The sequence below is a fragment of the Canis lupus genome, chromosome 1 (genome assembly GCF_003254725.2).
Source record: "Canis lupus dingo isolate Sandy chromosome 1, ASM325472v2, whole genome shotgun sequence".
Classification (NCBI taxonomy): domain Eukaryota; kingdom Metazoa; phylum Chordata; class Mammalia; order Carnivora; family Canidae; genus Canis; species Canis lupus.
Window position 1 is genome coordinate 105,646,997 of NC_064243.1, and position 17,637 is coordinate 105,664,633.

Genomic DNA, 17,637 nt, shown 5'->3' on the forward strand with positions numbered 1-17,637 from the left:
GAGGCCGGGGTGGGTGGTGAAACACAAGCATGGCGACTTGCAGAGGCGTTGGGAAAAGTTCAGAAGGCTCGGGAGGAGCTCCACTGCGGGAGCTCCAGCCTACGCGCACGACCTTTCCCCTAGTTCCCGGCCACGCCCCCTTCCCTGAGTCCCTGTCGCTTCCCCTCAGGTCCCGCCTCTTTCTCCGGGATCCGGTTCCCATTGGTCCGGATCTTCTTGCCACACCCCCCTCCCCTCCGGGCCTCCGATTGGTCCTCTGTCAGGACGGAGGCGGCACCGCAGCGGTTGACTGGCTGGCGGCGCGGGGCGCAGACGCAGAGAGGGGCGGTGGGAGGGGTGGGGGGCGGGACGTCTGGATCTGGAGGCCGAGCGAGCCCCCTGACCCCGCAGGTGGCGGCAGGAAGATGGCGGAGCTGCGCGCGCTCGTGGCTGTAAAGAGGGTCATCGACTTCGCCGTGAAGGTGACGGGCCCCACTCCCCACCTCCCCGAACCCCGCGGCCATGTGCTTCCGGGGTCACTGGCTGGGGGGTCTTCTCGTACATCTGATCTCTGCCGCTCTTCCCCCAAACGTCAAAGTCACACCTGAGGGCAAAGATCAAGGACTGTGAGGTTCAGACTTCAGATCCCTCTTCATTCAGCCCCGGCCCTTCTGGGCTCATGACCCCGTGCCCTTTTCTCAACTTCTGGACTCACTGTCTTAATAATCGTGTGCAGTACGAGTTGCCTTCTCTATTTCTAACCTGCTGGAGGTGCCATGGCCCCTGTGGAACATATTGGAGAAACTGAGGCGCAGAGAGGTCACCCAGCTAATGCGGTAGAGCTGAGATTCCCCTCCAGGTCCGTCTGGCTCAGCCCAACTAGTGCTTTGCACGCAAGCCACACTGTCACCTGTCAGGACATGCACACTCAGTTGACTGTTACTTGGGAACCCAGAAGCTTTCACCCTACGTAGTCGCTTGGTGAGCAAGAAGGCTCTAGCCAGGAAGGGAGGGAGAAGTGCTTGCTAGAGATGAAATCCTGTTTGAGCTGGTGGAATGGCTCCCACTCCCCATGAGAGGGCTTGGGGGGCAGTGTGTCTGAGGGTCTGGCTTGCCCCAGAGAAAAGCTGGTCCAAGCAGAGGTGAATCAGATACAGCCTCTCAGGCCAGTTTCTCAAAATACTTAGCTTTTTTTTTTTTTTTTAAGATTTTATTTATTCATTTGAGACAGAGGGAGAGGGAGAGCGAGCAAGCATGAGCAGGGGGAAGAGAGAAGCAGAGGGAGAAACAGACTCCCTGCTGAGCTGGGAGCCCAATGTGTGGCTTGATTCCAAGACCTGGGATCATGACGTGAGCTGAAGGCAGATGATTAACCATCTGAGCCACTCAGGCACCCCTTGAAATACTTGGCTTTAAGCAGACTGAAGATGGTGACTGCCCATCCGTGTCAGTCCCCACTATTAGACTGGATTCCACCTCTCTGTCCCCAGCATTGCCCAGCACAGGGCCTGGCATGCCAGAGGCCTCAGGGTGCATGAAACCAGGGCCCCTATGGGCTTGGGGAGTGAGGTGGGGAGGAGGGCCTGGGAGCCGGACCTGGCATGGAAACTTCAGTGATCATAGCTGCTTAATGGTTAGTGAGTGATTATTCTGCAGGGACAGGGACTGACTCATTCAGTACTTTCAGTATCTTCTTGATGTTATGAATCCTGTTGGACCAGTGAGGAAACTGAGGCCTGTGGAAGTTCTGTGACTTGCCAGATCACCCAGCTCCAGGCAGCCACAAGCAGGATCTAAGTGCAGGCAAGTCCTGCTCCAGTCTCTGCTCCTCCTCCTCCCCCCACCACCCCCACCGGCTTTTTAAAGATTTTATTTGAGAGTGAGAGAGTGTGTGCAGGTGCACTTACAAGCAGGGGAAGGGGCAGAAGGGGAGGGAGAAGCAGGCTCCCCGCTGAGCAGGAAGCCCTACGTGGGCCTCTATCCCAGGACCTGGAGATCATGACCTGAGCCAAAGGCTGACGCTGAACTGACCAAGCCACCCAGGCGCCACTCCTCCCCTTCTCACCCCATAGCTAGAGCACAGCCCTGGCAGCAAAGGGCAGGGGTATTGTCTTTAGCTGCTCTTGGTGTCCTGGGACCTTCTCTCTAGATTTCCTCCCACCTGTAGCTGTTGCTTCAGGCTCTTTCTGCCCCCGTAGGCCTCCCTGGGCCGCAGCCCTGGTCTCCATGGCCTGAGATGCCTGGGTAGCATCTGTTTCCCTGACCTGGCAGACCCGAGTTTGATGGGCTTTGGGTCCCAGCGTCACCCAGCACAGCGCCTGGCATGGAGGTGTGTGCTGAGAACAAAGTTCGGGTATCAGCCTCTGACCTATCCCGGGGTGTATGCTTCCTGCTCTGCCATCCACGGTGCCCTGTCCCTCCCTCACCCTTTATGTGTCCACAGCTCCCACCTGATCTTTCTGGACATAACCAGACTCCTTCTTGCCTTGGGCCTTTGCCCCCACTCTGCCTTCTGCCTGGGTACCTGTCCCTCTCCACCTCTGTTGCTTGTGCCTCCCTTGTCCTGCCTAACTCTGACCTGTCAATTGTATCAAAGTTTAGTGATTCTCTGGTGTCACCTCCTCCAGAAAGTCCCCCTTCCCCAACCCTCTCAGGCCTCTCCATGTGTCCTTGAACACTTCTGCAGCCCTCCCACCCCCACCCCCGGGCTTGCCTCTCTCAGCTCTGCTCCCATGCTGGATTGGGATCCCTTGGTTCACTCATGTACCCCCCCTCAACCGCTCCTGCCCAGAATGGCAGCTCCTCGAGGTCAGTGCTGGGTCTCATTTGCTCTGTTCCCAGTGTGGCTTTTTCCCTTCCTTCCAAGCCTTTGTTCAGATGTCACCTTCCTTGTGAGACCTTCCCTGGACACTGACTTAAAATTGCAGCTCCCATCATCCTTGTCCGCTGTCTCGTGGTGATTCCTCCCATACTCTTACTGCTTTGCAATCCACAGTGTATTTTTTTTAATTTTTATTTATTTATGATAGTCACAGAGAGAGAGAGAGAGAGAGAGAGAGAGAGAGAGAGGCAGAGACACAGGCAGAGGGAGAAGCAGGCTCCATGCACTGGGAACCCGACGTGGGATTCGATCCCGGGTCTCCAGGATCACGCCCTGGGCCAAAGGCAGGCGCTAAACTGCTGCGCCACCCAGGGATCCCTGCAATCCACAGTGTAATTAAAAAAAATTTTTTTTTCCACAGTGTAATTTATAACTGCTCACTTTGGTGTCTGTCTCTCCTTCCAGACAGCTCAAAGACTGCTTTGAGCTCCAGGAGTCGAGAGGAGAGTCTGTCTAATGTAGTCACCACTGTCTGAGATAGCAGAGACCCTGCAAGAGAAGTTCAGGGCCGACTCCAGGCCATCTGCCTGGGTCTGCTTCCTGCTGTGTGGCCTTGGGGCAGTTGCTTAACCACTCTGAGCCCTATTTTCCTCTTCTTTACAATAGGGATGACAGTAATACCTCCTGTATCAGGTGGCAATGAAAATTAAATTAGCCCTTTAGATAATGCCTGGCCTACAGTAACTGTTGGCTTTGGCTAGCACTCAGTGGGTGTGGTTACTATCAGTAGAACTGGTAGTAGAAATTCATTTGCTCATCTGTTCAGGACACAACAAACGCTCTGCTCAGTGTGTTTGTGTGTATGTCTGAGATTGTGTGTCTGGGGTATTAACACATCAGCATTTGGCAACCCAGGAATGCTCAGTTCTGGCCAGGGATACATTTTCCATGAGGCCGAATGAGGCCGTAACCTTCAGAGTTTCTTTCAAGGCCCAGTGAGAGACTGGATCAATTTTGCCTTCATGATTTGGTGTGCGTTTTCTCTTTTTTCTTTTCTTTCTTTTTTATTTTTTAATATTTTAAAAATTTATTCATGAGAGGCACAGAGAGAGGCAGAGACATAGGCAGAGGGAGAAGCAGGCTCCCTGTAGGACTTGATCCCAGGACTCCCGGATCACCACCTGATCCACAGGCAGATGTTCAACCACTGAGCCACCTAGGTGCCCCTGGTGTGCATATTCTTAAAGAGGCTACTCCAAAAGACTGGAAACCTCAGGCCCCAGAAAACCTGTTTTGACCTCTGGGCCTAACTCCAACCAGCCATGCCTTCTCTTGGTTCTGGGAGCACATGGCCTTTTCTGCATCTCCTGGCCCCTCGCGGTTCTTGGCAAGGCTGGCACCTCCTCATTCCTCCCTCAGGTCATACATGTCAACTCTTTGTTTTTGATCCTCTTTGCCTGCCCCACATGTGGTCTCCTGTAGAAGGGTCTCAGAGCACTGACTACTGCCTTAGTCATCTGTCACTGTCATCACTCCCTAGCCACCATCTGCCTATCTGGCCTTGGCTGTCCTGATCACTGTGTGTCCTGGGTGCTCTGTGCTCTGCCCAAAGCTCTAGCACATGCCCAGTGAGTGACTCGCTTGATGGAAAAAACTAGAAGACAGAACCATAGAGAAGTCCTTGAGCTGTGTCAAGAGCTCAGGGAGAGCTTTTGGAAGTCACTTTATAAACACCTGCTCTGATACAGTGGGCCATGAATAAAAGGACTGGCTACCCTACCTCTTGAGAGCCCATTTTGTGTCCTGGAGAGTCTTGTGATTCCCAAGTCAAACTCGGAGTTAGGCCCCTTGGTCCTGCTGTGTGATCCTGGGCAAGGCGCTTGGCCTCTCTGTGGTTGTTCTATCTGTACAATGGGAATGGTCATGGCAGTAACTAACCTCTAGGCAATTAGGACAGTTAATTAAGTTAATACACAAAAAGCCCTTGGAGCGATGCCTGCCTGACTCATGGTTATTTTTGTTAAAGGTTAATGTTCTGCACTTTTATAAAAAAAGATTTTTTAATTTATTTGACTGAGAGAGAGAGAGAGAAAGAGCACAATAAGCAGGTGGAGCGGCAGGCAGAGGGAGAGGGAGAAGCAGGCTCCTCTGAGTAGGGAGCGGGACATGGGGCTGGATCCCAGGACCCTACGACCATCGCCCCAGCCTAAGGCAAACATTTAACCCACTGAGCCGCTCAGGCGCCCCAATATTTTGCACCATTAAGAGAAGCTTCATGATCATCTCTGATTTATAAAACCTCGTTACTTAAAATAATAAAAAGACTGGCACTAATTTTTCAGACTGACCTTGCTTTCCTGACTTACATAATTTAACTAAACAGTGGCTTTGAAGCTTGAAATCAACTCAGGCTAAAGGGTCTTTCATGGAGAAGATGAGCTGCAATATTTCCCTGGTGTGGAGGGCTCTTGTCTCCTTCTCCTTGGGAGTTAGGAGGTTGGTGCTGGGAGTCCTGCCAGAGCAAGAGCAGGCCCAGCGCCCTCCACTGGCCCCTGGCTCACCAGCACTGGCCTTTTGCTGGTGGGGGGCTGCTTTTCTGTTGAAAGGGGAAACCTCTGACTTGTATTTTATTTTTGTAACCAGAGGGCTTTTGTGTTTTAGTTTCCTACCATTTTCAAGTCTTGAGTGGTTCTAACATGGGTTCTCATGTGTGTGTCTGGCGAGTATTTAACTGTGTGCCTGCAGTGTGCCAGGCACTATGCTAGGCCTGCGAGTTCAGTTGTGAACAGAGCTGATGGAGTGTTCAGCTCTGGATCTGTGTCCTCGGGGAGTTGACATTCTGGTGAGGAGAAAATTGACTCTTAATAAGTCCAGCGTGTGTTGATTGTCAGGGGTGGTCAGTGCTATGGTGAGAATTAAACAGGATAAGAGGGGGTGGGGAGAGTTGGGAGGGACAGGGTTTACACAAGAGGAGGTGGGACAGGGACAGCAGAGGAGGTGAGAGTCAAGCAAGGGCATATTCCAAGAAATTCTGGGGATCATGTGCAACCCCCACGGTATGGTTTGGGAAAAAAGCATGGATTCGGAACATGATGTTTCTTCCAATTGGATTTCTGTAGAGTGAATTTATTCAGGTCTGAAATTTGAGCCTATTTTGGTGCTAAAATGACTTTTTTTTAAAGAGAGATTTTTATTTATTTATTTGAGAGAGAGAGGGCACAAGTACGGGGAGGGGCAGAGGGAGAGAGAGAAGCAGACTCCCCACTGAGCAGGGAGCCCAATGTGGGGGTTGATCCCAGGACCCTGAGCTTGTGACCTGAACTGAAGGCAGATGCTCAACTGGCTGAGCCACCCAGGTGCCCCTGACTTTTAAAAAAGGAAATAACAGTGATGGAAAATGATAGTTGTCCTTTTCTCCTCTTCCTCCGCCTCAGTATTACCGGTCCATGAGGCACGTCCAGGCTGGGAAGAGAGAAATGTGTAAGAAGATAGAAAGAGACAGTGTCCCAGTGTCCCCGGCTGGGCCAGGCTATCATCCCAGGTCTGCACTGGCTGAGGCCTTGGCAGCAGCCACAGGGAAGGAGAGAGGCAGGCCAGATCCTGGTGGATCGTGCAGGCTCCCGAGCAAGGCTCCTCTAGGCATCTCATGGGCTTCTCAGACACAGAACCCACCTCTTCCCCTCCCCTGGCTTCTAGAAACCCCACTCTGTCCCTGTCACTCCCACCTCCAAAGGCTTCTCCAGTCCATCCACTTCTCCATCTCTGCTGGCACAGCTGACCAGGCCACTGTCATTACTTATTTTGTTGACTAACAGCCACCCATCTGGCTCCCTATTTCTGCCCTTACTGTGTTCCCGTTCTTCTCCACCAAGAATCCAGAGTGATCTTGTGAAAACTTAAGTTGGATCCACTCGCTTCTTTTTTTTTTTTTTTTAAAGATTTTATTTATTTATTCATAGACACAGAGAGAGAGAGAGGCAGAGACACAGGCAGAGGGAGAAGCAGGCATCATACAGAGAGCCCGACGTGGGACTCGATCCAGGGTCTCCAGGATCACGCCCTGGGTTGCATGCAGGCGGCGCTAAACCGCTGCGCCACCGGGGCTGCCCGATCCACTCGCTTCTTGATCATCATTGTTCTTTGGATCGAGACCCAGCTCCCCTTCTGTAGCCTGCTGCGCCCTAAGAGTTGTGTTAGTTTCCTGTTACTGCTCTAGCAACTCTGGCAAACTCAGTTGCTTTAAACAACACAGACTGGTTCTCTTACCACTCTGCACATCTGATAACTGAAATGAGCCTGCTGAGCTAAGATCAAGGTGTCCTCAACCCTACATTCCCTCTGGAGGTGCGGAGTGATGCGCGTCCTTGCTTTTCCAGGTTCAAAGTCAGCAGCACAGTGTCCTCACTGTCTCTCTGACCCTGACACTACCTCTCCCACTGACCTCTCTTCATTTACAGCAACCCTTGTGATTATACGGGGCCCGTTCCCAGACAACCCAGGATAGTCCCCCTCTCAAATCCCCCTTGCAAAGTCCTTTTTGTCATGGTGGCGACATTCACAGGTTTTGGGGATTAGGATGAGGACATCTTGTGCCCATCACAATAGTCCCGGCTCTCTGGCTTGATGGCAGACTACTCCTGTGGCCACACAGGCCTCCTTAGACTCCTTATACCTCAGGGCCTTTGCACATGCTCTGCCCTCCACTGACCGCTTTCACACTTACCCTATTCAGCTCCATTTCATCTTTCAAGCGTCAGCTCTAGGGCCACTGACTCAGGGAAGCCTTCCATGATAGCCTCCAACCTCAGACTCGGTGAGGCCCCCATCATCCTCTCTCAGAGCTCCCCAGACTTCCTCATGGATTGTCAAGTGGCATAACAGGGAATGTGAGTGCTTGGGTCCTAGAAACCAAGCCAGCTACTTTGCTTGAGTGCCTCAGTTTTCTCATCGCCCATGGGGATAATGACTGCTCCTCCCTCATCAAATGGTCACCCATGAGATGAATGAGTTAGGATAATTGCTTAGAACACGGACTCCTGCCTGAGGCTCCTTCAGTGCCCGGTGGCCAATAATATTCTCCCCGTTGGCTTTTAAGAGGAATGTGATGGGCTAGGAAGTGGCCCCCCCCCAGGCTATCCAGGCCCTGATCCGTGGAACGGATGAATGGTAACTAATTTGGAAGTGGAGTCTTTGCAGTCATGGCTGAATTAAGCCTCCTGAGATGGGGAGGTTATCCTGGATGGCCCGAAATGCCATCTCTAGAGTCTTCATAAGAGAGAGGCAGAGGGAGCAGGAGGCGCTGAGGGATAGATTCTCCCCTAGAGCCTCCAGAGGGGCTGTGCCCTGCCAACACTTGCTTGCAGCTTCCTGAAACTGATTGTGGACCTCTGGCCTCCAGAGTGGTGAGACAGCAAGCCACTGGGTTAGTAATTTAGAATGGCAGCCACGTGGAAACTAATAGGATGGTTAGTTGTTTATACTGTCCTCCCTTAACTAGACCCGGAGCTCAAGGGCCGGTGGGCCTCTCTCCCTTGCTCGTGGCGGTATCCCCAGAATCCAGCTCTGGGCCCACATTCAGTCGGTGCTCAGTAAAGACGGACCCTGTGAGGAAAGGAATGAGCGGGGTTTGCCTCTTTGGCAGAATAGGCCTTTGATACTGGTGTTTTTCATACTAGATCATGACCATGTGTCAATCATGAAATCCCCCAAGAGGGCTGACATTTATTTATTTTTTTAATGACATTTATTTATCTTTTTAAAAAATTTATCTTATTTTTTAAGATTTTATTTATTTTTAATTTTTTTTATTTTAAAGATTTTTATTTTATTTATTCATGAGAGACAGACAGAGAGAGAGAGAGAGACAGGCAGAGACACAGGCAGAGAGAGAAGCAGGTTCCCCGCAGGGAGCCCAGGGCCCCAAGATCACGACCTGAGTCATAGGCAGACAGTCAACCACTGAGCCACCCAGGCATTCTGAAGGCTGACATTTAAAGAAAGAGTAGAAAATGTCAGGGTATGGTGTATAAAGTAAGGTTATGTATTGTTTTTTTTAAATTTATTATTATAATTTTTTTAAGGTTAAGTATTCACTGAACCTCACATTGCAGTGATATTTATATTTATATATAAGTATATGTTATGCATTTGTGATATACTCAGGTGTATCATAAAATGTATTTCACACTGGATTATGGGAAATAGAAATTTGAGAAACGTTCTCTCAGGCCCAAGTTGAGCAACAGAGTCTGATGAGCCTGTCAGATGTCCCTGGTGCTCAACAAATGTCTGAATGAGACCATGAGAGGATGACCCTCTACCTACCTGAAATTCTCCTCTGCTGTGTCTCCAGAGCTGTGGAACCCTGGACAAGGCCCTGCCCCTTTCTGTGGGGGGGGTCCCCCTCTTGCCTCCTTGCCTGTTTCCTTTGACCCCGCCCCTTCCCTTTCTGGCTGGCAGATCCGGGTCAAGCCTGACAAGATGGGCGTAGTCACAGATGGCGTGAAGCACTCCATGAACCCCTTCTGTGAGATCGCAGTGGAGGAGGCCGTGAGGCTCAAGGAGAAGAAGCTGGTCAAAGAGGTCATCGCTGTCAGCTGTGGGCCTGCCCAGTGCCAGGTGCCCAGATCCTGGGGAGAGGGTGCCAAGGCCCTGAGTCCTGGGTCTGAGGGAGGAAGGACTGGGACCAGGCTCCGGGATCCCCTTGGGGCTGGAAGCCAAGTCAAGCCCCTTCTCCTGGCAGGAGACCATCCGCACTGCTCTGGCCATGGGTGCAGACCGAGGCATCCACGTGGAGGTGCCAGCTGCAGAGGCAGATCGCCTGGGTCCCCTGCAGGTGGCCCGGGTCCTGGCCAAGCTGGCAGAGAAGGAGAAGGTGGACCTGCTGCTGCTGGGCAAGCAGGTAAATGTGACCCCCCCCCCCCCCCCCGCCCCACACACACATAGGAGCTGAGACTACAGGGGGCCCAGGCTGAGTGGAGGGCAGGGTGACCATGGATGCAGAAAGACTCCCGGGATCCTGGGGGTATGATCGGAGCTCCAGAGACTTTCAGGGTCCTAGGGGCTATGATTGGAGATCTGTAGACTCCCAGGGTCCTCTGGAGTACAATTGGAGTTCTGGAGACTCCCCAGAGTCCTAGGGGTATGATCGGAGCTCCAGAGACTCCTGGGGTCCTAGGGGTTATCATTGGAGCCCTGGAGACACTGTGGTGATGGCCTGTGTGGAAGAATAGGAGGCCAACATAGAGCAGACAGATGGATAGAGCAGATATATGTGGCTGGAGGGACCGGGCTTGAGCTGTAGGGAGTGAGGGGGAGGGAGGAGGTACAGACAGTGCTGGGCCTGGCTGGGAGACGCAGAGGGGCACTCCTGGAAGAACAATCAGGAATTACAAAGAACTCAGGAAGACACGGGGATTTGGTGTGTGGGGAAGACAGCCGTGTGGTTCAGACAGCCTGGGCTACAGCAGAGACCTGAGGCTTCTGGAGGGTGCTGGGGAGCCTCCGGAGGCCTGTGAGCAGGGGAGGGACGGGATCAGCTCTGGGTACAGAAAGACCTCTCTGAGGCCATGAGGAATGAATTGGAAGGGGAGAGACTGGAGGTTAGGAGTCCTGGGAGTGGCATGGGGGCTAACGGGGAGCTGGAACCCTGCCTACTATGTGGTACCCCCAACCTGAGGAGGATGTGAGTCTGGCTCAGCTGTTCTTTCAGGAGACCAGGCAGGTGACTACCCTCTGGGTAGCCTGCCCACCCCCTCCTATTTGAGGACAGACCTTGTGGCCTCACTCAGGGTGGGGGCAGAGGGTCATCAGAAGAGCCAAGCCGTAGATAGACAGCAGTGGGAGGGGAAAGACCAAAGGGCAGGGACTCAGGGACAGAGGCTGAGAAAGAATATCAGAGCCTGGGAGAGAAGATGAGGCACATAGATGGCACAGGAGGTTCAGATATAAAGACTGAGCCCTGGCGGGAAAAGACAGCGATTCCAGCAGGCTGGATCAGCACCTGAGGATACAGGGAGGCTGATGGGTCTATGTAGGTTGTTGGGTGTCGTGCACAGCCTTGCACAAGTCAGGCAATAGAGAACAAGACATGACAAACAATAAGGGAATCAGTGTAAGTCAGTAAGCTGAGGCAAAGGGCCTGATCAGAGAACAGGCCAAAAAGGCATGGTTTGGATAGGGCTCAGGGCTCTGAGGACCCAGGTCTCACACCAGCTCCCCAGGATACTGCTGGTGGCAGCATGGCCAATGGAAGCCCCCCTTCTGCCTGTCCTGGTTGTCAGGGACAGTTCATGGGGCCAGAACCTCCAACTGAGAAGATAGAGGATAAACATTCTTCATTGTAGGTGACAGAATCAAACTGGCTTAAGCCAGAAAGTGAACCTGTTAGTTTATATAAGCAGGCTTCAGGGATAGCTTGATCCAGGGTCACATGTCAGCTCTAGGCTCTGTTCCTCTGTCTTTTTTTTTTTTTTCTTTTTTTTTTTTAGTGATAGTCACACACACAGAGAGAGGGGCAGAGACACAGGTAGAGGGAGAAGCAGGCTTCATGCACCGGGAGCCTGACGTGGGACTTGATCCCGGGTCTCCAGGATCGTGCCCTGGGCCAAAGGCAGGCGCTAAACCGCTGCGCCACCCAGGGATCCCTGTTCCTCTGTCTTATCTTTACTTTCCACATCTCCAGGCTCACACCCCACAAGTCTAGCACCTTCAGTGAAAAGAAAAGAGCCTCTTTCCCAAAGATTCCAACAAATCTTTCAGGGCTCTGAAGAGCTTTCAGGGTTCTTCGTTGGTCCAGCTTGAGTCAAGTACCCATCCCTGAACCAATCACTAGGGTCAGGGGATAGAACGTTCTTGGCCCAGGTCCTGCTTAGTCAGTTCCCCAGTGTGGCTGGCCCAGGTACTGGCTTCTATGAATATTTGTATGGTGGGCAAAGACCCCTATTTGGCATTGAGGATGCTAGATGTCCTTATGTGCCCCTGGACAAGTGGCTGCCTATCTTCAGACCCAAGTGGGGGGATGGGATCATTCTAGACCAAGAGTCAGCAAACTGGGCCATGACCACTGCTGATTTTATAAATAAAATTTTATTGAAACACTATCACACTTGTTGCTTTATATAAGCACATTGTTGTGGCTGCTTGTGTACTACTGAGGTGGAGTTCAGTAGCTGTGACAGAGACTAGGTGATATTTGGAAAATGTTGGCCAAACCCCATCTAGACCAAGGCCCAAATGATATGTGAAAAGACCCGTTGTCATATAGTCTTCTCTCTTTCTCCACTCAGGCCATCGATGATGACTGTAACCAGACGGGGCAGATGACAGCTGGATTTCTAGACTGGCCACAGGTGAGGCTGGAGTGGGGAGCACCTGCTGGGGGTCAGATCTGGGAGCTCAGAACAGGGCCACCCTTGTTCCTGTCCTTTTGGAAGGAGGCAGGCTTAGTAAGACAGGATGGCTACTCTGTCGGGCAGGAAGGAGATGTGCCCAGCCAGGACACCATGCTTCTCATCTGGGCGTTTGGTCCTCTGTTTTTACCTGCCCTGTCACTTGTCAACCTCACTGAATTCATCCCTGCCTCAGGGCCTTTGCACTTGCTGTTCCCTCAGCCAAGACATGGTTCCCTCAGATTGCCTCATGGCTTTCCCACTCTCTCCTTTAGGTCCCTGCTGTTATTACCTCTATTACCTCTTTAGAGAGGCCTTCCTTGCCCACCCTTATGAAATCCTCAGATCCCCTCCTCAATGTCAGATTCCCTACTCCCCACCTATGCCAGCCCAATAGAAACACAAGCCACCTAGGTAATTAAAAATTTAAAAAAAACAAACTTTTTTTCGTAGCCAGATTAAAAAAAGTAAGAAGACACAGGCAAAACTAATTGCAATAATATTTTATTTAACTGAACACATCTAAAATATTCTTAGCATATGATCAATATAAAAAATACTGAGCTATTTTTTTTACATTCTTTTTTCTTTTTGTATTAAGTCTTCGAAATCCAGGGTGGATTTTTATATGTACAGCACATCTCAGTTCAGATGCTGAAATTCCATCAGAAATACTTAATTTAGGGATGCCTGGGTGGCTCAGTGGATGAGCATCTGCCTTTGGCTCAGGGCATGATCCCAGGGTCCTGGGATCAAGTCCCACATCGGGCTCCCTATGGGGAGCCTCCGTCTCCCTCTGCCTATGTCTCTGCCTCTCTCTGTGTCTCTCATGAATAAGTAAATAAAACATTTTAAAAAATACTTAATTTAGATTCCTAAAATTCACAGTTGAAAAAGTAGGTTCAGGGTGCCTGGGTGGCTCAGTGGTTTAGCGTATGCCTTTGCTTCAGGTCGTGATCCCGGGCTCCTGGGATCGAGTTCCGCATTGGGCTCCCTGTGGAGAGCCTGCTTCTCCCTCTGCCTGTGTCATGTCTCTCTCTATGTCTCTCATGAATAAATAAATAAAATCTTAAAAAAAAAAAAAGGAAAAGTAGGTTCACACACCTAAGTTGTTCCAAATGGACTTAAAAATTTTCCAGGGACTGCATTGAGTATCTTTTATTTTTTAACCAGCATTATTGAGATTAAGTGACCTACAATAAACTGCATATATTTAGAGTGTACGGTCTGGTAAACTTTGACACATAGGTACACCCATAAAGCCATCACTACAATCATAATGTATCTGGCTTGTCAATCTTTAAATTTATTTATTTATTTATTAAAAAGATTTATTTATTTATTTTAGAGAGAAAGAGAGAGAGAGAACGAGAGAACACACAGGAAGGGGCAGAGGGAGAGAAGCAGGCTCCCTGCTAAGTGAGGATCCCATCACAGGACTCGATCTCATAACCTTGAGACCATAACCTGAGCTGAAATCAAGAGGTAGGCGCTTAGCGAACTGAGCCACCCAGACGCCCCTCGGTCTTTATATTTAAATTAAGTAAGATGAAAAACTCTATCCCTCAATCATGGTAGCCACGTTTCTTGTGCTCAGGAGACACCTGGGTCCAGTGGCTGCTGTGTATCTCTTTGGTTCCCGGTGGTCTTCCTGGTCGGGATAGATGCCCAACAAGCTCCCACCAAAGCTTGTTGGTGGGGGTCACAGTGTATCCCCAGGGCTGGCTCATGAGGCACTCAGATGACACTGGGAGTGATGGAACATTCCAGCTAAGACTTGGAAGGTTTGTCTAGTGAATAAGTGAATGGAGAGAACAGGTTGGTTGGACAAAGAGGGTGTAGGTACATCAGGAAATGTTGATTCAGAGCTGAGAGCCAGAGGGGTCTTGGCCAGAGCATTGGCACCGAGTGAAGAAGATGGGGTCCTAGCGGAGGTTTCCAGGGTCAAGGTGAACATAGAGCTGTGGTCAGCCCCACAGAGGGACCTCAAAGGGAGCTGGGGGACAGAATGGTGGGTAGTGGGAGCACTGCCTCGAGCCTAGAACCAGACTGCCAGCTCTTGGATTTAACAGTGGTGGGTGATGGTGAGCACATTTTGGAGCCTTCCTCTGCTTCAGTTTTCTTCATCTGTAAGGGGGATAATAACATTTACCTTATAGAGTTCCTGTGAGGCCTGATGACTTAGTGCATGTAAATTGTTTAGAACAGTGCCTTTCCTACTCCATATGTGTTCATCATTATTAATTTAGGTTAATAGTAGGAAGGAGCCTAACTGGCAGGTTCAAATCATTAGGACCCACACCTTGGCTCCCAGGGAAAGTACAAGATATCTTCCCTAGATTACTGAGATCCCTTTCTGTGGCTTCCTCATGTTTGTGAACTTGATGTCTACAGGTTGCCTTGCAGGACTGTCTTTTCTGTTCTCTTATTTGTTCACTCACCTGTGTGTATGCACACCTGCAGCTCTGTTCCTGCCTTGAGTTAACCTTACCCATCCTCTCATCTCCCCAGGGCACATTCGCCTCCCAGGTGACAGTGGAAGGTGACAAACTGAAAGTGGAGCGGGAGGTTGATGGGGGCCTAGAGACCGTGCGGCTGAAGCTGCCTGCTGTGGTGACTGCTGACCTGCGGCTCAATGAGCCCCGCTATGCCACATTGCCCAACATCATGGTGAGCGCTTAGTGGACGGGTCACAGAGGGCCCGGGAACGGGTGAGTGCATAGCAGGCCCAGTGCCTCCCTGGTAGGAGAGAGGATCTAAGGCTCTTCTTATCTAAAGGGAGGGATCACCTGGCTAAAAGGAAGAGTTCACTGTTCATCATGGCCAGTAGGATGGGTTCATTGGGTCATCTCAGCCAATAGGAAGGGTATAGTGGGTCATCTCATCCAGTAGGATGGATTCAAGGAGTTATCTCAGCCAACAAGGAGAATTCAGTGGGGCATCTCTTTCAGTGGGATGGGTTCAGTGAGTTATCTCATCCATCCAGCAGGGTGGGTTCAGTGGGTCGGCTCGGCCCAAAGTTCATGGAGTCATTACTGCCAGAAGGTTGACTTTGCCAGTGTACTTCAGCCAGTGAAGGGCTTTCCAGGACATCCCTGCCAATAGAAATGATCTATACCAGGCTCTGTAAGAGGTCACAGATGTTCTGGCTAGTGGGGTAGGTCCAGGAAAGTTCAGGCAGTGGCATTGGTTCTGCAGATGTGGCACTCATGGGCAGGAGGCTGTGGGAGGGTGGGCAGTGCCTTCAGCAGCCTGTAAACTGGCCACCCATGTGCAGAAAGCCAAGAAGAAGAAGATTGAAGTGATCAAGCCTGGAGACCTGGGTGTGGACCTGACCTCCAAGCTCTCCATAGTTAGTGTGGAGGACCCACCCCAGCGAACCGCTGGCATCAAGGTGGAGACTGTGGAGGACCTGGTGGCCAAGCTGAAGGAGATTGGGCGGATTTGAGCCCCTTCCCTAAAACCCAGCAATAAAACTATGACCCTCTCGACGACTGTCTCTGTTAACTCATTCCCTGGAGACCTGTTCCTTGATTCATTCAACAGACATTTACTTAAGTCTCCTGTGTGCCAGGCCCTGTGCTGGGTGACGCTGGGGACCCAGGTGAGTCACATCTAGTCCCTGAGAAGCTTCCATGTTGGTGGGGAGGGGGAATGGACATGGGCAGAGGCAGCTGTAATGCAGAGTACTGTGTGCTCTAAGCACAGGTGACACCACACACTTGGGAGCCACCTGGGGCACCTGACCTGGCTCTTGGGGCCAAAGAGATTTCCCAGGGAGTGGCTTCTTGGTTGAGTCTTGAAAGACACTTATCAGTGAGGTGGGAAGAAGAAAGGCTTTCATCTGCAGAGTTTTTGCTGGGGACTCCCAGGTGCCAGGCCCCTTCTGAGAGTCGGGATACAAGAGAGGACAAAGCTGGAAGCTCAGGTTCTGGTTTGGGACACAGACATACCACAATCAAAACCCCTGTGGGAATAAAGAGCGGGGTCTGGAGTCAGACCTGGTGATTTTAGAGCCTCTCTCGCATTTACCAACTGTGGGATCTTGAGTGAGTTACATGTGGTGTCTGAGCTTCAGTTTCTTTATCTAGCTGATCAAAATAGTAAGAGCTTAGTGTAGTGGTTAGGGCTTGGGGTCTGGATCCGGAGGCCCTGGCCAGGCCACTTCCTGGCAAGTTCCTATTCTCTGAACTTGTATTTCCTCCTCTCTCAGGTGGAGTTAGTAATAAGATCTGTGTTCTGGTTGTTTGGCATGGCATAACGAACCACCCCAAAACTCTGGTGTAAGCCAGCAATAATTTATTTTGCCCATAAACCTGAAATTTGGGCAGGGCTTGGCAGGAGAGCTCACCGCTCTACGTGGCATCATTTGGGGTCTCAAGAAGTGGCCAGAGGATTGACATCCAAGATGATTCAGTCATGTGGCCCACAAACTGGCCAGGGTTGTTGGCTTGAGCTGACTGTTGACCAGAGGCCATGATTCCTCTCCATGGGGCTGCTTGAGTTTCTTCACAATATGGTGGCTGGGTTCCAAGAAGAAGTGTTCTTTTTTTTTTTTTTTTTTAAAAAAGATTTTATTTATTTATTCATGAGACAGAGAGAGAGAGAGGGAGAGAGAGGCAGAGACACAGGCAGAGGGAGAAGCAGGCTCCCTGCAGGGAGCCTGATGTGGAGTTGATCCCAGGACCCTGGGATCATGCCCTGGGCCAAAGGCAGATGCTTAACCACTGGGCCACCCAGGCGCCCCCCAAGAGGGAGTGTTCCACCACACAAGTGGAATATGCCAGTCTGCAGGCTGAGATGCAGACATTGGTGTGGGGTCACTTCTGCTGTACTCCCTTGATCTGGTAGTCCGAGTCTACCCCGATCCAAGGGGAGGGAGCATAGACCCTACTCCTTGAGGGAGGAGGGTCGAATTTACGGGCATCCTGAAGCTATAAAACTTACCCCATGAGGTTTTGAGGGAATTAATGTAGCTCCCCCAGAACCGCATCTGACACACAGAAAGTGCTCACAATCTATTATTACCATTGTTGTTACCATCAGCATGGTTAGAACTCCCTGGATAAGCTCAGATGACTGACTGGGAGCTTGAGCAGAGCTCAGGGTGGTAGAAGCTTTCAGAAGGAGTAAGCATTCTGACCACCCTGAGCCAAAGCCCAGCTCCTCTCTGGCTGTGCAACCTCCTGCAGGTCCCTTGACTTCTCTGATCCACGGTCCCCTGGCCTGTAAGATGAGATAACGACACCCAGCTCTGAGGGCATTTGGAAGTGTTTGGGCAGATCATGCCTGGGTAGCATTTTGCATGGTTCCTGGCACAGAAGTGGTAATTATTGTTATGATTCTTAAGCAGGTGAGGTTGCAGGACAAGTTGGGGGTGGGGGCTGGGCAGGGAGCGAGCAGAGCATTCCAGGTAGGAAACCCGCCTGCAAATCTGGGAGGGGAGAG

The 17,637-nt window shown here is 51.1% G+C and overlaps 1 protein-coding gene across 3 annotated transcripts; it reads left to right on the forward strand.

Moving 5' to 3' along the window:
• The first annotated feature begins 303 nt into the window (after positions 1-303).
• On the forward strand, positions 304-15,680 carry ETFB (electron transfer flavoprotein subunit beta). Of its 3 annotated transcripts, none has more exons than XM_025424057.3 (6): positions 304-461; positions 9,260-9,418; positions 9,543-9,701; positions 12,088-12,150; positions 14,701-14,859; positions 15,467-15,680. In XM_025424057.3, exons 1-6 carry the CDS (start codon positions 405-407, stop codon positions 15,635-15,637), a joined length of 768 nt encoding a protein of 255 aa, XP_025279842.1. In that variant the 5' UTR covers positions 304-404; the 3' UTR covers positions 15,638-15,680. The 3 variants fall into 3 exon arrangements, with proteins under 3 accessions (XP_025279842.1, XP_025279843.1, XP_035566933.1); XM_025424058.3 differs by lacking the exon at positions 304-461 and adding an exon at positions 542-872; XM_035711040.2 differs by lacking the exon at positions 304-461 and adding an exon at positions 1,688-1,782.
• The last annotated feature ends 1,957 nt before the right edge of the window (positions 15,681-17,637 follow it).